Genomic DNA, 23431 nt, shown 5'->3' with positions numbered 1-23431 from the left:
GTGGCAGTGTTAGCTGTGAGGAGGATGCTAAGAGGATGCAGAGTGACTTGGATAGGTTGGGTGAGTGGGCAAATTCATGGCAGATGCAATTTAATGTGGATAAATGTGAAGTTATCCACTTTGGTGGCAAAAATAGGAAAACAGATTATTATCTGAATGGTGGCCGATTAGGAAAAGGGGAGGTGCAACGAGACCTGGGTGTCATTATACACCAGTCATTGAAAGTGGGCATGCAGGTACAGCAGGCGGTGAAAAAGGCGAATGGTATGCTGGCATTTATAGCGAGAGGATTCGAGTACAGGAGCAGGGAGGTACTACTGCAGTTGTACAAGGCCTTGGTGAGACCACACCTGGAGTATTGTGTGCAGATTTGGTCCCCTAATCGGAGGAAAGACATCCTTGCCATAGAGGGAGTACAAAGAAGGTTCACCAGATTGATTCCTGGGATGGCAGGACTTTCATATGAAGAAAGACTGGATGAACTGGGCTTGTACTCGTTGGAATTTAGAAGATTGAGGGGGGATCTGATTGAAACGTATAAAATCCTAAAGGGATTGGACAGGCTAGATGCAGGAAGATTGTTCCCGATGTTGGGGAAGTCCAGAACGAGGGGTCACAGTTTGAGGATAAAGGGGAAGCCTTTTAGGACCGAGATTAGGAAAAACTTCTTCACACAGAGAGTGGTGAATCTGTGGAATTCTCTGCCACAGGAAGCAGTTGAGGCCAGTTCATTGGCTATATTTAAGAGGGAGTTAGATATGGCCATTGTGGCTACGGGGATCAGGGGGTATGGAGGGAAGGCTGGGGCAGGGTTCTGAGTTGGATGATCAGCCATGATCATAATAGATGGCGGTGCAGGCTCGAAGGGCCGAATGGCCTACTCCTGCACCTATTTTCTATGTTTCTATGGTGCGTGGCACGGGCAGTAATCCCAAGATTACTACCTTTGCGGTGCTTTTTCTCAACTCCCTTCCTAACTCCCTATATTCTCCTTTGAGGACCTCTTCCCTTTTCCTACCTATGTCATTGGTACCTATATGTACCACGACCTCTGGCTCCTCACCCTCTCACTTCAGGATATCTTGGACGCGATCAGAAATATCCCGGACCCTGGCACATTCATTTAATACATTTACGTAAAGTAACTATGATAACATGAGCCTTCACAGCCATACATTCCCTAAATCAGCCTGAATTGTCTCATCACAACCTGAAACATTGCTGTTGTCAATGCTGGAAAAACAATTTTCCAGTTCTTTCAGCTGATTTTTCTCCACATCTGTGGCAGATGGCATACAGTGTCAGGAAGTGTATGGTTATGCATTTTGGTAGAAAAAATGAGAGGGTTGACTATTTTCTAAATGGATAGAAAATACAAAAGAAAAAATGAGGCACAAAGGGACTTGGGAGTCCTTGTGCAGGTTTCCCAAAAGGTTAATTTGCAGGTTGAGTCTGTGGTGAGGAAGGCAAATACAATGCTAGCATTCATTTCAAGGAAGCTAGAATATAAAGGAAGGATATAATGTTGAGACTTTATAAAGCACTGGTGAGGCCTCGCTTGGAGTACTGCAAGCAGTTTTGGGCCCCTTATCTTAGAAAGGATAGATAGGTAGATATTTCATTGATCCCAAGGAAATCAGTGTCACAGTAGCATTACAAGTGCACAGATATACAGATATTAGAAGGGAAAATAGAACATAAGTTACCTTAAAAATAAGATTTACAAAATTTCAGACATCCCACCCTGCAAAAACTCATTTCAGGGAGGTAGCACCATCAATTTGCAGGAGACTTCCAGGATAGGTGGGTTGTTTGCAATAGAGTAGCTCCTAAGCAGCTAGCCAGCTAGTTTAAATAACGTTCGCTATGCTAATGAGCGAATGACACCTGTTAAACTCACCTCAACATGTCTTTTACATTTTAACCCATCATAGGCAATAGAAAAGTCACTGTTGCAAACAGTGCAGCGAGCAACACCGTCATTATTTTTGACCCCTATTAGGCAGGGGTACACTTTAGTGTAGTCTGGGGTGACGCAAGTTTTATATTTTCTTTTTCTGGAACACTCTCACATGGTGCGCTCTCACTCACTCTCTCTCTCCCCCTCTCGTGGTCACTCGCGCTTGCTTTCTTTCTCTCTCTCGCTTGCTCTCGCACTCTCTCTCTCTCGTGGTCACTCTTGCTTGCTTTCTCTCTCTCTCTCTCACTTGCTTGCTCTCGCACTCTCTCTCTCTCTCTCTCTCTCGTGGTCACTCTCGTGCTTTCCCTTTTGCTTTCTCTCTTGCTCGCGCGCTCCCGCTCGATTGCTTTCGCACTCTCTCGGTCACTCTCAAAAAAATTGATTTCCGTGATATTGTATATAATTTGCGGGCATCAGGGAGCCACTATTAATATGCGGGAGACTCCCAGAACTTCCGGGAGAGGTGGGATGTTTGAGATTTCCAAGTTCACACTGATAAGATGGGAGTGTAAGAATTATCGTAATTTTATACAGTAATGGCTGCACATTCACACTGTCCAGATAAAACAAGGTGTCCGTGATAGCAGGGTGTGGTAAACAGAGCTAAACAGAAGTTAATGACAGTCTAACAGGAGAAGGGTCATCCATTCCCCAGCTATAGGTTGACTCATTATTGAGCCTAATGACTGAGAGTAAAAATGACCACATATAGCGATCTTTGGAGCAGAGTAGTTGTCTTAAACTGGTGCACTGAAACTGAAGGGGTTCAAAGAGGTTCATGAAAATGATTCCAGGTTTGAACGGCTTGGCAAAAGAAGAGCTTTTGATGGTTCTGGGACTGTATTCACTGGAATTCAGAAGAGTAAGGGGTGACATCATTGAAACCTATCGAATGGTGAAAGGCCTTGATAGAGTGGATGTGGGGAGGATGTTTCCTACGGTGGAGTGTCTAAGACCAAAGGTCACAGACTCAGAATAGAGGGGCATCCTTTTAGCCTGGTGCTCCTTAGTGGGGTTCTGTTCAAGAGGTAGGTAAGGGGGGTATCTGAGGGTTGTTGCTGGGCCTCAGCAAGGTAGAGGTCAATAAGCCAGACTACTACACCCCCCCCTTATCTGTGGGTTTGATGATGAGGTTAGAATTAGTGCAGAGGGAGCGGAGAACAGGCTCAAAATGACATCATACTAGTCATGCATCAGGTTAAGAGTATACGTTTGTATTCTGTGGAACACTACTTCCCGTTGTGTCTCAGTCTACTTTAAGAAAAATTGGCTTCATACTAGGATAACATGTCCTATTCAAAAACAGGACGGTGCCGTATTTATGCCATAAGATGACATTTTCACTAATGGCAAGATGACCTATAGTTAAATCCTTATGCCTGCTGTATTTCACAATAAAGCACAACTTGATAATGTCAAATGGCCATGTCCTTGAAACAGAGCTTGCAGTATACTTCTCTTATTCATCCCTTGAGAAGGTTGGAGTGAAGCATCATTTTAAAATGAAATCCTTCTGTGAAGGTACTGTTAGAGTACTGAGAGACAGTGAGTTTCAGAATTTAAATGCAGCGGCAAACAGTTAAATATTCCCATGTCAGGAGAGTAACCAACAGCATCCTATAAGCCCATTCTCCTTGCCTTTCTTGCTGGGACAGGTTGCAAGTTTGATAAGTGCTATTGTTATACCTTAGGTGTCTGCAGTGCATTTGTACACTGCACCTACTGTGTACCGGTAATGGAGTTAATGAAGGGTGATGAATGGGAAGCCAAACGAGTGCACTGCTTTGTTCTGAAATGTGTTGAATGGAGAGTTGTTGGAACTGTACTCATCCAGTCTCGCAGAAAATACTGCATTAAGTTCCAGACTTGTATCTTGCAATTAGTGGAACGGCTTTGAGATGACAGGCGGTGAATCACAAACCATGAAATATTCAGCCTTTGATCTTCCTGGAAACCCTGGATTTTAATGTAGCTAGTCCAAATAACTAACCTGTTCAATGGTGCTCTCAGAATGTTGATGGTGGGGGCCCAGCAATGGTTATGCAACTGGATATCAAGTTGGATTCTCTCCAGTTGGAGATGGTCATTAGCCGGCACTTTTGTAGTGCAAGTGTTACTAACCACCTGAAATCACGTCTGAATGTCTTGCTGCATGCAGGCACAAACTGCTTCACTTGGAACTGAACACTGCTCAATCACCCTAAATCCTTACTTCCAAACTTCAGATGTAAGGAAGATTGATGATGCGATTGCTAGGTTGGACCTAGAACACTGCCCAGAGGAACTCCTACAGAAATGTTCTGGAGTTGGGATGACTGATCTCCAACAAACAGCCAGTTCCATTTGTACAACATATGACACAACCACTGAGTGTTTTTCTCTTTGATGCCCACTGACTTCAGTTTTACCAAGCACCCATCAAAGTTCAAAGCAAATTTATTATCAAAGTGCATATATGCCACCATATACAACCCTGAGGTTCATTTTCTTATGGACATACTCAATAAACTTATAATAGAATAATAACCATAATAGAATCAGTGAAAGACCACAACAACTTGGGCATTCAACCAGTGTGCAAAAGAAAACAAACTGTGTAAATACAAAAAAAGAAACAGTAGTAAGTAAATAAGCAATAAATATCGAGAACATGAAATGAAGAATCCTTGAAAGTGAGTCGATAGGTTGTAGGAACATTTCAATGACAGGGCAAGTGAAATTGACTAAAGCTATCCCCTTTGGTTCAAGAACCTGATGGTTGAGGGGAAATAACTGTTCGTGAACTAGGTGGTGTGAGCCCTTCGGCTCCTGTATCTCCTTCTTGATGGTAGCAACAAGAAGAGAGCATGGCCTGGGTGATGGGGGTCTCTGATGATGGATGCTGCTTTCCTGTGACGATGCTCCGTGTAGATGTGCTCAGTGGTGGGGAGGGCTTTATCCGTGATGGACTGAGCCATTATCCACTACTTTTTGTAGGATTTTCCATATCTTCCGTATCAGGCCATGACAGCCAGTTAATATACTCTCTACCACACATCTACAGAAGTTTGTCAAAGTTTTAGATGTCTTTGTAAACTCCTATGGAAGTAGGGGCTCTACAATGCTTTCTTTGCAATTGCACTTACGTGTGGGGCCCAGGACAGGTGCTTCAAAATGATAACACTGATGAATTTAAAGTTACTGACCCTCTCCCACCTCTGATGAGGACTGGCTCATGGACCTCTGGTTTCTTCCTCCTGAAGTTAGCAATCAGCTCTTTGGTCTTGCTCACATTGAGTAAGAGGTTGTTGTTATGGCACCACTCAGCCAGATTTTCAATCTCCTTTCTATATGCTTATTCATCTCCACCTTTGGTTTGGCAAGCAAACTTGAATATAGGCATTGGAGCTGTGCTTAACAGCACAACCAAGTAGAGCAGGGGTCTAAGTTAAGCACACAGCCTTGAGATGCACCTGTGCTGATGGAGATTGTAAGGGAGATGCTGTTGTCAATCCAAACTGATTGGAGTCTGCAAGTGAGGAAATTGAGGATCCAATTGCATAAGGATGTGTTGAAGCTTATTGATTAGTTTTGAATGGATGATGGCATTGAATGCCAAGCTGCAGTCAATAAAGAACATCCTCATATATGCATCTTTGCTGTCCAGATGTTCCAGGGTTGAGTGAAGAGCCAATGAGATGGCACCTGCTGTGGACCTGTTGCCCCAGTTAGCAAAATGGAGCAGATCCAAGTCGCTTCTTGTTGCCACACACAATCAATTGCCAATCTTTCTCATCTCACTTCTTGGGTACAGCTCCATCTTTAGACCAAGCTTGTAATGGATTCTGGAATGGAAAGGAGTCTAGTGGTTCAGGCAAAATCCAAACAGAACTTCTGTTTGTAGATTATTACTGTGTAAGCACAGCTTGACAGCAGCGTTGATGTCAGCTTCCATCATTTTGTTGACGACTAGATGGTAATTAGGCCCGTAGCACTTGTCCCATTTCTGTGATTAGGAGCTAGCTAAGCAACTTTCTACATTGTTGGTTGAATACCAGAATTGACCCTGCACTGAGCCAGGTTGGCAAGAGGTGCAACTAGTTCTAGGGTACAAATTTTTAAATGGGTCCTCTGTACTGTAAGTGGGATAATTATTTGGTCCCATGACCTCTGCTATATTCAATGTTTGCAGCTGCTTCTTGATATCTGTGCAGTCAATCAAATTGACTAATGGTTTCTGTGGTGATGAGCATCTTAAAAAGAAACTGAGATGCACCATCTATTCAACATTTCTGAGTGAACGAGAATACAAGTACTTCACTCTTCAAACACTCATGTGCTGGGTCCCACTATCGCTGAAGATAGGATACTCTTGGAGTCTCCCCTTGTCATTTGCTTTATTTTCTACTACCATTCACACTAAGATGTGGCAGGATCTCAGGAGAGGTTCTGCAATGCCATGGAAAAATGAACCGTTTTGTTCAAAATGGCAAACGTAATATTTAGTTTTATGACATGCAAAGGTATAGTACTAAGCAGCAGTGTAAGTACAGTGGTAGATATAAGGCAATGTAATCTTTATAATGACAAGTGCATCACTTGTTTGCTAATGAGGATCTTCAAAGAGAATGTTTTTGAAAAAAACATGTCAATTGCTGACAATAGATGTAATTTATGAATGTATGGAAAACACTCTTCAATCTCTTAGTGTGGCCAAAGTGATAATACTCAGCACCTTCAAATGAAAACAAATACAAGGATGCAGAACAAACTGGATGATTTCAAGTATTTCATATATTTTCTAAAACAAGATACAAAAGATGATCGTGTTCATACTATTCTGAGAGATACTGGCAGTTTTAAAAACAGAGAAAACCTATAGCACAATACAGGCCCTTTGGCCCACAAAGCGGTGCGGAACATGTCCTTACCTTAGAAGTTACCTAGGGTTACCCACAGCCCTCTATTTTTCTAAGCTCCATGTACCTATCCAGGAGTCTCTTAAAAGACCCTATCGTATCCGTCTTCGGCCGCCCATTCTACTCCCTCACCACTCTATGCGTAAAAAAACTTACCCCGACTTCTCCTCTGTACCTACATCTAAGCACCTTAAAACTGTGCCCTCTCATGCTAGCCATTTCAGCCCTGGGAAAAAGCCTCTGACTATCCACACGATCAAAGCCTCTCATCATCATGTACACCTCTATCAGGTCACCTCTCATCCTCCATCGCTCCAAGGAAAAAAGGCCGAGTTCACTCAACCTATTCTCATAAGGCATGCTCCCAATCGAGGAAACATCCTCTGTACCCTTTCTATGGTTTCCACATCCTTCCTGTAGTGAGGTGACCAGAACTGAGCACAATAAGTGAAGAACTACAGACAGACTTAAAGAAATGTTCTTTTATCTCACTTAGCTCAGCTGCATCAAACAAAAAAAAAATTACAAGCTGTTAGCAGTTCTGCTGTATCCCCCTTCCCCCAACAAGAGGGGTAAAAGTAAAATTCACTGGCAATATATGTGATTTGCACTGTGAATTACTCCAACTAATTGAGGGAAAAAAATAACAAGTCAATAGCATATTGAACTTAATGCAGACAAATATAAATTTTGGTGCTCTAAACTTGAGTTAAAAAAATTTGTGGTTGAATAAGTTCAACTTAAGGAAAAAGACATTTGGCATTGGTTGTAGTGTCACACTGTGAATGTCTACAAACTGTATTCCACTTAGCTTGGAGTGCTTTATTGTGAACCACTTTCACATTTACACTATGCAGAAGCACTGAAAGGGTTCTGCTGATTTGTATTCTAAGATGCCAGTGCACACATTTCCCATCTCCTGGACCAGCACTAAAAAGATTTTGAGGGACTGAAGACAGATTCCGCATTACAAGTGCCCTAGACTGTTGAAAACCATCTTTGTCAATGACTACACTAAACTGGTTTGCTTTTGCAAGTAAACAAATTTCTACTTTTCAGAAGAAGTGACTGCTGATAAAAATTAGTTGTCAGTGAATTAACAGAGAGAAAGATTATCACATCAGACACAATGATATCGTTCCAGTATTTGGTTAAGACCATAAAACCATAAGACTCAGGAGCAGAATTAGACCATTCGGACCATCGAATCTGCTCTGCCTTTTGACCGTGGCTGATTTATTTTACAACCCCGTTCTCCTTGAATCCTTTGTAGTTGAGGAAATTAGTGAAGGGGAATCCAATAATGCAGTACAGGGTGCTAGTGAGGACACATCTGGAATACTGTGTATGGTTTTGATCCTCTTACTTGAGGGGACATAGTAACATTGGAGACAAACAACATTCATTAGTTTGTCAGATGAGAAAGATATCCTAGTATGAGTAGCTAAAGACGATTGATCTGTATTCTACATATCTGAGACACATAAAGGGTAATTTTATTGAAACAAAAGGTGCCCTGAAAATTAATTATTAAAAGCAGGTAAGTCTTGAACAAGGGGACATAATTTCAAGATAAGGGACTGAACATTTAAAAGCAGAGGTGCACAGGAATCCCTTTTCACAGTAGGTGGTGAATCTATCGAATTTTGTAGCCCAGATGTGGAGGCTAAATAATTTGGAATACTTAAAAAGGAACATGATAATTCTTTGAAAGATCAGGAAATTCAGAGTTACAGAGAGCTGGCACAGAAGAGGAGTTAAGGTCTATGGCACGTTATCCATGATAGTATCTAATAGTGGAGCATTCTTGAGGGGGCAGATTGCCAAATATTACCATGTATTTTCAACAACACTGAGCTGATTAGTTCTACAGAAATCGGGTTATACCGTACATATCACAGCTTGAGTGAGCCTTGTTGAAGAACTTAGTGGAGTGGAATGACATACATAGCAGCTTTGAAACTTGTCACATAAACACTGGGTGCCAGATTTAATAAATGAGAACTGTCTAATTAATGAAAGGGCAAATGTTCCCTCGTAGCTTCATCAGTTTATTAAGGAAGCCTGATCGGAATGCACAGAAATTGCCAGTTTATAAAAGGTGGCACGCTGTTTTTCAGAATATGGTTAGCAATCTGGTGAAGTACTTGGGTCCAGCAAAAATAATTGAGCTCATAGTATGACTACCTGGTCGCACAATCCCAGATGAACAAGTCTTTTTATGGGCAAGTTTTGACTTTGATTGTACTGATTTCTGATAAACTGATGAAAGGCAAACAGACATTTAAAAAAAAAGGAAAAATAAAATCCGCAGCTAGACACACAAAATGCTGGAGGAACTCTGCAAGTCAGGCAGCATCTATGAAGAGGACTAAACCGTCAGTGTATCAGGTTGAGGCCTGGTGAAGGGGTTTTTCTTGTATGACCTCAGAAACACTACAAATTCGAGATTCTTTGACTAATATTGATACTGTATTACAGAAGTGGACCTCACCATATTTGAAAAGGACATACTTCGCTGTAACAATTTGGTTTCTTTGGAAAACATCTTTAGTGTTGAATCTGTATTATAAATTAAAGACAAAAATTAAATGGAATTAGAAACTCTTTAGACATTGTAAAATGCACTTACATTGTGAAAGCAAAATATTATGCATCAATTCATAACCACTTAATTCAGTATTCAAAAAAAAAACATCTTTCACTTTTTCCAGAAGTATTATTAGTTGCTCAACTATAAATCATTGCAGATACAGAATCATCAAATCATACAGTACAGAATGAGGTTCTATCAGCTATCTGTCGATAACAGCTGTGATGACCATCATTTGCCTCCACTGGGTCCATATACTCCACTCCCTTCCTCTCTAAGTAAATGTCTATATGCCTTTTATACAGTATACTGCAATTATATCTAATGGACAACCTCCAAAATTCTAGATATTCATCACCTTCTGAGTGGGAAGAGCTTACTGCTCAGATCTCCTAAAACTTTACTCTCTCAACTTAGCCCGCACCATCTAGTTCTAAACTCCTTTGTTCTGGGGAAAAAAAATCTGACTAATCCATTCCATCCACACCTTTCATAGTTATTATAAATCTCTAGAACCTCTCCCCACAGCCACCTACATTTCAGCAAGGATAAGTCCAGCCTATCTAATCCCTCCTTATAACTACAGCTCTGCATTCCAAGCAAAATCTCGGGCAAATCTCTTCTGCACTTTCTCTGTAGCACATCTTTCATGTAGCATGGCTACCATAAATATCTTGTTCAATCCAGCCTACTGCTCTGCTCATATCCTCCACCCTCCCAGCGCTAGTCTCACTTATCTTTATTACCTTCAGTAGGTCTGACTGCCCAAGGCCTGGATGTCAATGTTGTTGTTCAATATAAGGAACAAGTTGTAACTAAGTTTCTGGCAGCTCCCAAGATGGAGTTATCAATTTTTTATTTCCCTGATGGCAAACTTAAAACAGAAAAGATAAGATAAGCATAAATAAATTACTCTGCTTGTTTTGAAATTAAGATTGGCTGCTTATATTCATTGCAGCTGGCCAAAAACTGAGGGGCTGATTGTGTTTTATCACTGGGCTCAATATGCCGGCATCAAATGCCCATATCACTTGACTTCTGCATTCCAGCCGAAAGTACATGTATTTCTGATTATTTGTTTCAGATCTTGCTTGGCCCCTCGTACCAAGCTGAAAACAGAACAACTCACCACAACAGATCACATTTCACGAGTTAAGTAAACTACCTTGTGAAGTTGTGAAGACTGAGGTTCCATTGCCAGCAACAGCGATTCCAGTTACTGCCCTGATTGTAAAAAGAAGTCCAAGGTAAAGTCCAAATGTGTTCAGAAGGCACAATAATAACATGAAGGAATATTATAACCTTCTGAGATAAAAATAGGTCTTAGTGAATTGTAGATTCAAAAAAACATTAATACTGGAATCTAAGGAAATAAAAAATCTGCTACAGAAACACTGAGTTTTGAGCAACATCTCTGGGGAGAGAGGAACTGCCAACATATTGGGACAAAATCTTGCATGAGGAATCAGTAGCCCTATTTCAACAACACCTATTACATAATAGAAATCAACAGCAATAGAATTAATTTAATGTGGTAAAATAACTTAATTTTGAAATAGGCCAACAATTTACTATCATGCATGCTTTAATAAGCAACAAAAGTTATAATCATCCACACTATTTGATTACATTTCTTAAAAAGGAAGGAGATAAAATTCTGGAAAGCAAAATCAGTACGTAAAGGGAAGAGTACCTGAGTCTTAAAGGGGAAAAAAATAGATTTCTAGATTCCAACATAAAAGGTTGGAAAGCACTTTTTAAATCACTAATTAATTTTCAGTTTTTCTTCCCGGGGGATAAGTACATATGTATGATATGATTAAAATTTATAAATGAATATGTACAAAAGGCTACCTGGCCTTCTCTCTTCCTATATACATAAATAATCACCTCTCTAGAAATAATACATTTATTTACAACACTACATATCAATAAGGCACAATCGTACTGATAATTACCACAAGGAATGAATTCGTACAACTTACTCTTTGTGAATCTTCTGCTGGTACACTATGTACAGTTCACTCATATTACTCCATGCAAGCTTTCGACTTTCCTCTGTTAGATCTTCAAATGAATCTTCACAGGGAGAACCTGCACACAAAAGATTGAATACTGTAGTACAGAATTCAAAGAGAAAACACAGTATTCTTCTTTTATTAAAACACTGTACAAACTAAATTTAAAAATAGCTTAAGGAAGAATAATGTTCCATATCCCCCTTATTGATCCTACCCTAAATTTCAATATAATGAATATATCCAACTTCAAAAGTCCTTTAATCAAACATGTTTGAATACCTGTTTTATTCTGATCCCCATTCCCATATGTTGGCCCTTGGCCTCCTCTACTGCCATGACGAGGTCACTCTCAAGGCCGCAGGAACAACACTTCATACTCTGTTTGGGTAGCCTCCAATCTGATAGCATGAAAATAGATTTCTCCAGCTTCCAATAGTTTATCCCCCCCACTCCTTTTTCATTGCCCTTCTGGTACTCTTCTTACCCCTTCTCTTCTCCTCACCTGCCTATCAGCCTCTTCTGGTGCCCCTTCTCCCTCCCTTTCTCCCATGGTCTATTCTCCTTTTCCTTCAACCCTTAACTTTTCCACCATCATCTCCATGCTTCTCACTTTATACTCTCTCTCCTACCCACCTACTTTTCCCTTCACTTGGATTCACCTATCACCCGCCCGCTAGTACTCCATCCCCTCCCCAACCTCCTTATTCTGGCTTCTTCCCTCTTCTTTTCCACTCCTTACGAAGGGTCTCGGCCCAAAATATTGACTCTTTATTCTTTTCCATAGATGCTGCCTCACCTGTTGAGCTCCTCCAGCATTTTGTGTGTGTTACTTTGAACTAAAACTCCTTGATTCAATTATTAAATAGAGTTAGTTTTCTTAAGGAGTTATAGCCAGGTGTGGTAGTGGGGATAAAGCTCCCATTACCTATTAAATGCTCCAAATGGTGTGCATCTTAAACAGCCTCTGACAACCAAGTCCAGCTCTTGGCCTCCTAAGCCCAGCAGAACTGTTTCTACTGACAGGATAAGGGGCAAAGATAGGCTACTGGCACCATAAAACCAGTTGCTTCAGGAAGATGGGGCTTGTCAGCCGTGGTCGGCAGCTCATCTAAAAGGAAAACTTTGACCTCAATCCTCTGCTGCCCTGTGGCTATACCCACTCATAGGGAAGGCTTCGGGTGTAAACCCCGAAGAAAAACCCAGAGCTGGAGTCCCTAAGGCAGTCCTGCGTTGAGTTCAACTGACAACTCCTGTGCTGGTGCCAAACTACATCGATCTCTGCCATTCGTTTGGATTCATCAGCTGTATGGAGAGGGGGACCCTGCTACATGGACTGCAGCTTGCCCTCCGTATAGTACTGCTTGTGTATCATGTTGACATCTGGGACACAACATCTATGGTGCACCCCAACCAAAGGAGGGCCTCAAAGTAGAGTTAATGGGTATAAACATGTTCAGAGTTACAACTTGGCACAGAACAATCAAGTCAGATGGGTAACCTGCATTGAGCTGAAGACCTCACAGCAAAAAAGGCTGCAAACTAATTTTTTTGTTAGGTCCTATTATGGCAATCCAAAATTTGTCCTGCTGCTCTGTTCTCTGCCAACACACAAATGCAATTTTCGGAATCAGAATCAGGTTTATTATCACCGACGTGTTGTGAAATTTGTTATCTTAGCAGCAGCAGCTTAATACAATACATAAGATAGGAGGGAAAAAATAAATAAATCAATCTCTCATTTACGGTTCTGACAGCAGAACTCTCAATGGATACAATTGAATATTCTTGTTTCAGCATGATATAGTATTTTAAAAGATACCATTCTAACAACAGAGCCTGCCAAATTAATGTTTTACAAAATGATTATAATTGTATTGGAAAGACTATGTGTTTCAACATCAGAATACAGCTCCTTATGCTTTTAAAACCTCAGTACTGACACAAACTGCAACATTAAATCAGCACTTCATTATAAGGCATGTCAACTCTGAGAAGGACAGACTGAAGGCCAGTGGGTAGTAATTGGAGATGTTTCAATGACTTAGGTTGTCTCAGAAATGGACTAACAACAGGTGTTCCTGCTGGTTAGTAAAGTCAATAGAAGTATTAAATCAAGTACTGGGCCTCATTGCTAAAGAAGGAAATGAAAATAAAAACAATTTTTTTTTAGGAACCTGGTTTAGACATACTTTTACAGAATTGTTCAAGACTCTGATCTTGATATTATAAGTAAGATTTGAGACACAGAAGGTATGAACAAAAAAAGCTACAACTCTTAAAACTAGAATCAACAGGAAACACTGAATAAGCTATTTTAGAAAAAAGGAAAATAAGCTGTGACTTTGACAATTAGGACAGTTTGATAGAATAGACCCCAGAAGGTGTTTCTACTTTTATTGGAGGGAGGAAAGCATGAAGAATTAGAATTGGTGCTATGAAGAAAATAAGTAATAAACTGAAATCAGCACCCCCTTCTACAACTGAACCCATGATTTCCTGACCAACAAATCGCCATCACTAAGATAGGCAACAAGACCTCCTCCATGATTATAAGACCATAAGACATAGGAGCAGAATGAGGCCACTCAGCCCATTGAGTCCACTCTGCTGTTTCAACATGGCTGATCCCGGATCACACTCAACCCCATACACCTGCTATCTCACCATATCTCTTGATGCCCCGACTTCTGCTTTAAAAAGACCCATGGACTTGGCCTCCACTGCAGTCTGTGGCAGAGTATTCTACAGGTTCACCACTCTTTGGCTAAAAAATTCCTCCTTATTTCTGTTCTAAAAGGTCACCTATCAATTTTGAGGCTATGGTCTCTAGTTCTGGATACCCCCACTACAGGAAACATCCTCCCCAAATCCACCTTACCTAGTCCTTTCAACGTTCGGTAGGTTTCAATGGGGTGTATAGGGTGTCAGGGAGCGGTAGCACCTCTGATGGGGGAACATGTCGCGTCCTTTTCAAGGCAGTTAGTCCACCTTTGGTCCCCACCTGGCACTCAGCTCTCACCTGTGGCTCCCCGTAGCTGTTTGCATGCGACAGTGGCCACACCCCGGCAACGGCTTCGACAAGCCGGCTAAACCAGGTGAGGGTAGCCGACAGGTCTCAAACCCTCGGTGAGATAGGGAGTTGTCTATCCCAGCATGTGAGGACAGACTCCGGCGGATTGAGCAGACGAGACCAATGGAGGTCCAACGGTCAAGAAGGAGGTCTCTGCAAGCATCGTGGAACGTGTAGAGCAGGACAAGACAGAAGACATAAACACAAAATACTCTGCAGATGCTGGGGTCAAAGCAACACACACAACATGCTGGAGGAACTCAGCAGGTCAGGCAGCATCTGTGGAAACAATTAGCCAATGTTGACTGATCGTTTCCACGGATGCTGCCCGACCTGCTGAGACACAGAAGATGTCCTGGTTAACCACTGCGCCTAGTCCCATCTCCAGCCGTCTCAACTCTGTCTTGCCACTGGATCCAGATGGGAATTGGGAAAAGAGTGTGAGGCTCATGCTGCGCAACTCTCCCTCACTTAAATCCAAATCACGCACTAGTCTGGACACCATCATAATGGTGTCAAGGTCCTCATCGACGTCGACGATGGACGAACGGGTTTCAATGAGATCTCCATACATTCTTCTAAATTCCAAAGAGTACAGGCCCAAAGCTGCTAAACACTCCTCATATGTTAAACCCTTCATTCCTGGAATCATCCCTGTGAACTTACTCTGGATTCTCTCCAATGACAACACATCCTTTCTGAGATATGGGGCCTAAAACTATTGACAATGCTTCAAGTGCAGCCAGACTAGTGTGGTATAAAGCCTCAGCATATCTCCTTGCTTTTATATTCTATTCCCCTTGAAATAAATGCCAACATTGCATTTGCTTTCTTTACCACAGATCAACCTGTGAATTAATCTTCTGGGAGTCTTGCACAAAGACTCCTAAATGCCTTTGCACCTCTGATGTTTGAATTTTCTTCCCATTTAGATAAGAGTCTGCACTACTGTTCCTCTTACCAAAATGCATTTTTAGCATACATTCCCCCAACACTGTATTCCATTTGTTACTTATTTGTCCATTCTTCCAATCTGTCCAAGTCCTTTTCCTCAGCACTTCCCACTTCTCCACCTATCATTTCATTCGCACACTTTGCCACAAAGCCATCAATTCCTTTATCTAAATCATTGACAAACAATGTGAAAAATAGTGGTCTCAATACTAACTGAGGAACACCACTAGTCATTGGCAGCCAACCAGAAAAGGCCCTCTTTATTCCTACTTGCTACCTCCTGCCTGTCAGCCATTCCTCTATCAAAGCCAGTATCCTTTCCTGTAACACCATAGGATTTCATCTTGTTAAGCACCCCCAAATGAGGCACCTTATCAAACCTGGCAGTCAAATGCCTTCTGAAAATCTAAGTAAATGACATGTATGGCCTCTCCTTTGACCACCCTGCTTGTTACTTCCTCGAAAAACTCTAACAGATTTGCCAGGCAAGATTTCTCTTTACAGAAACCACTCTGACTTTGATTTATTTGATCATTAGTCTCCAAGTACCTTAAAACCTCATCCTTAATAATGGACTCCAACACTTTCCCAACCACTGAGGTTAGGCTAACTGGCCTACAATTTCCTCACTTTTGTTGTCCTCCCTGCTTAAAGAGTGGAGTAACATCCATTATCCATTACCAAAGACCCAAACATTGCTGTCAGAATCACAGATGGTGATGAAATGGTATACAGCTGTGGGATAGTTTTAGCTGTTTGAATTGTGTCAAAACAAGAACCATGTAACCATAACAACATCAATGTAAACAAGGTCAAGGAAATAACTGTGGACTTTATGAAGGGGAAGTAAGGCAAATTCCAGAAGATTGAAGATTGAAAGGTCTGAGGTGGAAAGGGTGAATAGCTTCAAGTTCCTGGGCATCAACATCTTGGAGAAGCTATCTTAGGCCCAGCACATAGCTGCAACCATGAAGAACGTGTATCAGCATCTTTACCTTTTAGGGAGCTTACGGAGATTTGGCATGTCAATGAAGATTCTAACAAATGACCAGCTGCATCACCGCCTGGTACGGGAATTACAAGACATCTGACCACTAGGATTGCAAGAATTGCTGAGAGGATCATTAGGGTCTCTCTTCCACCCAATCGAGATATTTATCAATAGTGCTGTGTACACAGGGTTCTTAGCTTTGTCAAGATTCACTCCCATAATCTCTTTGGCCCCCTACCACCAGGCAGGAGGTACCATAGCTTTAGGACAAGGACTGTTAGGATGGGAAACAGCTTCTTCCCCCAGGTTGTGAGACTACTGAATTGCTTGACAACACCCACTTATGAAGCGCCAAAAACTTATAAAACAGTTTACTTTTTTTGACTTGCATCATAAATGCAACTTATGCTAAAAGTCAATCTTCTGGAATATATTTTATTTGTTAGTTTATTTGTGGTAATATTTGTGATAATAAATGTGTTGTGTGTGAGTTATATGTACTGTGGTGTGCACCTTGGTCCAGAGGAACGTTGCTCTGCTTGGGGGAATACATGTGTATGGTTGAGTGACAATAAAACTTGAACCTGAAACTTCTACGGATATGCAGACATTCTGACTGGTTGCATCGTGGCCTGGCATGGAAGCACCAAAAAAATGCAAGAGGCTACAGAGAGTGATGGATTCAGCCAGTTCCATCATGGGTACAGCCATCATCAGGGACCCCCACCATCCAGGCTGCTGTTAGGTACAATGTTTAGGAGCCTGAAGGCCCAAACTTCAAGGCTCAACAATAACTTCTTCCTCACTGCCATCCAGTTTTTGAATTGATATGAAGAACCTTAACACTAGCTTAGACAAATGTTTTTTTCTCTATTTTATACTAGCATCACTATGTTAATTTTGTTTATTTTGCATGTGCAAGATAAACTTGAATTTACATAAATAGTGTATGTTAACGTGCTTGTCCTCCCCTTGTATTGTACTGTGCTGCCGCAAAGAGCTAATTTTCAAGGCACTTATACCCTGTGTATGTATGCCCATTAACAATAAAGTTGAAATTTTGAACTTGAACCTGATTCCTCAACAGCAGTGCCTCACAAAGTCTTCATCGTCAGCCCTTACAAAACTCCCTACACACTCATGACTCTGTGCCCAAATTCTGCTCTAACTCCATTTACAAGTTTACGTTTGACGCTATCATAGTGGGCCAGATGTCAAAGCAATGACAAAAGGGAGTAGAGGAAGGAGACAGAGCTTAGTGGCTGGTGTCAAGATAACTACTTCTCCCTCAATGTCAGTAAAACAAAAGAGCTGGTCACTGACTTTAGGAAGTGAGGCAGAGTACACACTCCTGTCCCTATCAGCAGTGCTAAGGTGCAGATGATCGAGAGTTGTACAACTGGGTCCCCAGGTGTAAAAATGAACAGCAAATTGTCCTGCTCCAGTCATGTACATAGTAGGATCAAGAAAGCATGACACTGATTCTAAATCATCAGAAGTAAATTTGCATATCTCATAACTTCCACTTATTTTTACAGACGCACTATAGAAAGCATCCTATCCACGTATATCACAGCCTGGATTGGCTATCGCTTGCCAAGGCCATACTTTAATTTTTATATCATCATTTACACCTTATGATTGTTGATTTTTTTGCATTCCTTGTTACACCCTGATCAACACACCCCAGCAAATTGTTAATACATGTAAATATATATGGTGAATAAAATTGATTCTTGACAACTAATGGCAGTGAATTTTCAATGCAGCCAAATCTATAACTTCTCCTCCACTGACTGTCCACACTTCCTGTTGTCTCATGAAAATAGTGGACATAATCAATGACCTCTTCCATTTCAGTTACTTCTCCTCCTTTTCACTTGACAAAAGACGGAAAAACTTCAGAACAGGTACCACCAAGGCTAAGGACAACTTCTATTCTGCTGTTATAAAATTCAGTATGGATTCAAATATAGTAAAGGTGAACACCTTATCTGCCTTATCATGGCCCTTGTACTCTATCTGCCTACTTGCATTGTATTTGTTCTGTAACTCTAACACTATATCCTCCATTGTGCGTGGTTTTTTAACCTTTGGTACTACCTCGATGCACACGATCCTCCAGATGGCAAGCAAACAAAAGTGCTTCATTCTGTCTCGACAATAATAAAACAATTAACAATTGCTGAGAGAACTACCTTTACACAGAAGGTAGTTAGAATTTAGAATACGTTTTTCTTTCTACCATTAGAAATAGTTGAAGTGATTATCATAACGACATTAAGGTAAACACATGATGGACATTGGAAAGAAAGATTTCATTCAAGGATGAACTTATGTGCACTATAGAGGACCGATCTGAAGCATGATTGCTGAATGGACTAACCAGCCAAACAGCTGGCTTCTATAATGTTTTCTGGTGGTAAACAATACCTTTTCCATCTCACTAGCATACACAACATGCATGCTATCTTGTTTGTGATATACATTATCAGCTGATTTACATGCACCTTAAATTTCAAGCAAATGTATTACATTAAAAGAAACTTTTTTGCCATAATAACTCTGTCATTACTGATGTGGAGTAGATACTGAGTATTCCAGTTATCTGGGCCATCAGTTTATCAGGGCAGCTACATATTTGGGCAAGAATTAAAACTAATCAAGAAAACTGCTGGGTTTTCCTTTGTTTACTGGAAACACTATCCTGCTTAATTGGGGCAGGAGACTGTTGCCGAATAAGTTCTAACTAGTCTCAGTCGTGCACACTTATGCAGCTGTTAGATGCTACGTCATGCTTAGAGCAATCAATTTTTAAATAGCATCAGTTGCACGTGTTTGTGTTCAAAAAGCAGTGATTTTAGTGAAGAATAAGCATTTAGACAATTCAAAACTGTTTTGTTCACTGCAGTTTCAAACATTCAGGCTTAGAGATGCCAGAAATGGCAGGAGTGAAAATGAAACAATTCACCACTTCAACAGATTAGGGACTACAGAGAATTTGAAAGTATCAGTGATTATCTTGAATGTTGCAATGAAAATGAGGATTTGGAAGATGCAATCATTGATAGCATTGTATGAAGGCAGTCAAATATTTGCACTAGGTGTCCACATTGATCTTTTTCTTTGCATACACTGGATAAATTCCTCTGTCAATTTCTATTAGGAAGTAATATAGTTTTATAGTACTGTAGTACTATTGTTAATGTTCTAATTTGTTCTGCAATTCTCATTAAAATTCATAATTTGTTACTACGTTCAATGAAACTTAGGCTAATTGGGGCAGCTGCTTAACTAGCCAAAATGTTCTGGTCCCAATGTGTCCCAATTAACTGGAATCCACTGTACAGACAAAGCTTATTTGTCTCAGAACATTACCTGGAGACAACTCTGTCAGAGAAGTACCACGGCTGAATCCCCTGGAAAGATTCTGAAATTTTGGCGTTATTCTTTGAGGATGTGGACTGCTGAATAACTGTTTTGGAGTCTGTCCAAACTCTAGGATCTGGGTTAACATTGCTATCTTCTGATTTGGATCCTCAATGCTGAAGACAAGAGATTGTAAGACAAACAGTTAATTGATCTCAGTAATATATTGTGACTTATAAATGAAAGTTAGATTTTCAGGTACATTTTAAATTATATCCTTCATCCTGATGCTTTAACTGATAAGTGAAATAAAGCAGGCTTTAATTCCAGTACCTGTGCCAGTCAACTCCTCCTTCATAGGTCAAAGGATGAAACACTGCAACAAAGTGAAATTACAGTTAGTTCTTTTTCTGGACATCTAATCTTTCAAATTTTTTCCCTAAAGTTGAAGGCAATTAACTTAAACACTCAAATAAATAAATCAAAAACCAAGTTTCTCTTTTATGTTCAGATTCATCAGTTAGATTCTAGCAACAACCACTCTAAAAAGCCAATTCTTGTTGGATCTAATAAAACATTGATGAAGAAAGATTATGGCAGTTAATTTTCACTGTAGTCCCATCTTTCTTTGCAACCATCATATTTCAGCAATCTCTGCCAATCAGAAACTCCATCAAGTTCTTTGGCATTACATATCCTATTTATTTTTCAAGCGACTTGTAAATGTTTTGAATATTTTTATTTCTCTCCTTACCTCAAATCCAAGACTTTTCCTTTTCCTCACCTGCCCACTTTTCATTTATATTTTACTGCCCTCACCACCCCCCACCCCCCCGGCAGACATTTAGTCCTCAGAAGGTTTGTTACAACTGGATTAGCAAAGAAATTTAAGCTGTTTTCACAAGGCTGCGATCAGGATTACACTTTCATGGCAGCAAATATAAGCAATAACAGGTAACAAAGAAACAATTCGAGTACAATTAAAAGGAATTAACAAGGGACAAGACAATACAGTTCCCACGAACGTTAAGCTGCCAGCTACTTGTATGAATACATATTCTGAAGACATTAAACCCATGGCAAAATGATGGGATCTTTTTGCCAATGAATGCCAACATAGTATCCAAACTGGTTTGTGTCTATCATTAGAGATCAGTCAGTTTGGATGCTAGCTTGACATGCAGAATAAACTAAAATACCCAAAATTTAATTAATGTTAAAATGACCTGTGACAAAATAATTAAACAATTCATCATGCATGGTGAAGTCCTCAAGGTTACTGAGCTACAGTGCCTATAAAAAAGCATTCAGTCCTCTTCTAAATTTTCATGTTTTATTGTTTTACAACACTGAATTACAGTGGATTTAATTGGCTTTCCAACAGAAAAAGACTCTTTCGTGTCAAAATGAAAACAGATCTCTACAAAGTGATCTACAAATGTAAATTAATTACAAATATAAAGCACAAAGTAATTGATTGCATAAGTATTCACCCTCTTTAATATGACACACCAAATCATCACAGGTGCTTAGAAGTTACATAATTAATTAAATGGAGATCTGTTTTTGGAGACCTGTCAAGGTGTTTCAATTGATTGTGGTAAAATACACCTGTATCTGGAAGGTCCAAGTGCTGGTGAATCAGTATCTTGGTAAAAACTACACCATGAAAACAGAAAAACACTCCAAACAACTCCGCGAAAAGGGTATTGAAAAGCACAAGTCAGGAGGTGGACACAAGAAAATTTCCAAGTCACTGAATACTGTATCCCTTGGAGTACAGTTGAATCAATCATCAAGAAATAGAAAGAATATGGCACAGCTATAAATCTGCCTAGAGCAGGCCATCCTCAAAAACAGAGCCACCGTGTAACAAGGGGACTAGTGAAAGACGTCACCAAAAGACCTACGGCACTCTGGAGGAGTTATAAGCTTCAGTGGCTGATATGGGAGAGACTGCACATAAAACTGTTGCCCAGGTGCTTCGCCAGTTGCAGCTGAGTGGCAAAGGGAAAGCCACTGTTGAAAAAAAAAACTCACATGAAATCTCGGCTAGAGTTTGCATGAAGGTATGTGGGAGACACTGAAGTCAGCTGGACAGAGGGCTCTATGATCTGATGAAACCAAAATTGTGCTTTTTGGCCATCAGACTAAACACTGCACATCATCAAAAACACATCATCCCTACCATGAAGCATTGTGGTGGCTGCATCACACTGTGAGGATGCGTCACTGCAGCAGGCCCTGGAAGGCTCGGGAGGTAGAGGGTAAAATGAATGCAGCAAAATACAGAGACACCCTGGAGGAAAACCTGATGCAGTCTGCAAAAGAACTGCGACTTTGGAGAAGATTTGTTTTCCAGCAGACAATGACCCCAAGCATAAAGCCAAAGCTTAATGTTAATGTTCTGGAATGGCCAAGTCAGAGTCCAGACTGCAGCCCTTTTCAAGTCCAGCCACAAATTCACAATTGGACTGTTCACTCACGATCCCCATGCAATCTGACAGAGCTTGAGCCGTTTTGCAAAGAAGAATGGGGGAGAATTGCTGCGTACAGATGTGCGAAGCTGATAGAGACCTATCCACACAGACTCAAGACTATAGTTGCTGTCAAAGGTGCACCTACTAAATACTGACATGAAGAGAGTGTATATTTATGCAATCAATTATTTTGTGTTTTATATTTGTAATTAATTAATTTAGATCACTTTGTAGAGATCTGTTTTCACTTTGACACTAAAGAGTCTTTTCTGTTGATCAGTGTCAAAAAAGCCAAATTAAATCCTCTGCAAATCTATGTTGTAAAACAATAAAACATGAATACTATGGAGGTGGGGTGCAAGTACTTTTTATAAGCACTGTATTTATGTTTCTGAATCAATATGTTCATTTACTGCACTGTCTGAGCTGTGTAAAACATTTTAAATGAAAACAAACATTAACAACAGCATCAGTCCATTAGTCATACTGATGTCCAAAAATATTCAATGAAACTGGCAGCTCTTGGGCTGTATTCCCTGGAGTCCAGGAAAATGAAGGGGCGGGGGAATCTCATAGAAACATTCAAAATGTTAAAAGGTCTGAACAGATTAGATATGGCAAAGTTATTTCCCATGGTAGGGGATTCTTGGACAAAAGGACATAACTTCAGGATTGAAGGACATCCATTTAGAACAAAGATGTGGAGAAATTACTTCAGTCAGAGGGTGGTAAATCAGTGGAATTTGTTGCCACGAGCAGCTGTGGAGGCCAAGTCATTGGGTGTATTTAAGGCAGAGATAGATAGGTTCTTGATTAGCCAGGGCATCAAACAGTATGGGGTGAAAGCAGGGGAGTGGGGATGACTAGAAGAATTGGATCAGCCCATGATTGAATGGCGGAGCAGACTCGATGGGCCAAATGGCCTACTTCTGGCCTTATGAAATCATTCAATTAAGTGTGCTCGTTTAAAAATACCAACATTTATCATTTGGTTTTGACAATTGTCAAAAAAAACTAAGCACCAAAAAACAGAAGCATGGCTTTCAAGAAAAAAAAGTTAAAATTACATTCCTAAATTTATTCAACACTGAACAA

At 40.5% G+C, this 23431-nt stretch overlaps 1 protein-coding gene across 5 annotated transcripts in view; it reads right to left on the bottom strand.

The window, feature by feature from the left end:
- nsmaf (neutral sphingomyelinase (N-SMase) activation associated factor) overlaps positions 1-23431 on the bottom strand; it is a 152123-nt gene that overhangs the window by 50431 nt on the left and 78261 nt on the right. For 4 of the 5 annotated variants that reach the window (XR_011885587.1, XR_011885584.1, XR_011885590.1 and 1 more), the window contains 5 exons: positions 20190-20232; positions 19866-20032; positions 11437-11545; positions 10617-10675; positions 9353-9420 (listed from right to left, as the gene is read on the bottom strand). Coding sequence is in view for 2 of the 5 variants with exons in the window: in XM_072254663.1 (XP_072110764.1) it covers positions 9353-9420; positions 10617-10675; positions 11437-11545; positions 19866-20032; positions 20190-20232 (446 nt within the window). In the remaining 3 variants the exon portion in view is untranslated. The remainder of the gene's footprint in view (positions 1-9352; positions 9421-10616; positions 10676-11436; positions 11546-19865; positions 20033-20189; positions 20233-23431) is intronic. The other variant, XM_072254678.1, reaches the window with a different exon arrangement.

This window comes from Mobula birostris, chromosome 1 (genome assembly GCF_030028105.1).
Source record: "Mobula birostris isolate sMobBir1 chromosome 1, sMobBir1.hap1, whole genome shotgun sequence".
Lineage (NCBI taxonomy): Eukaryota > Metazoa > Chordata > Chondrichthyes > Myliobatiformes > Myliobatidae > Mobula > Mobula birostris.
The sequence above is the reverse complement of the archived record's forward strand: the minus strand, read 5'-3'. Positions and strand labels throughout refer to the sequence as shown.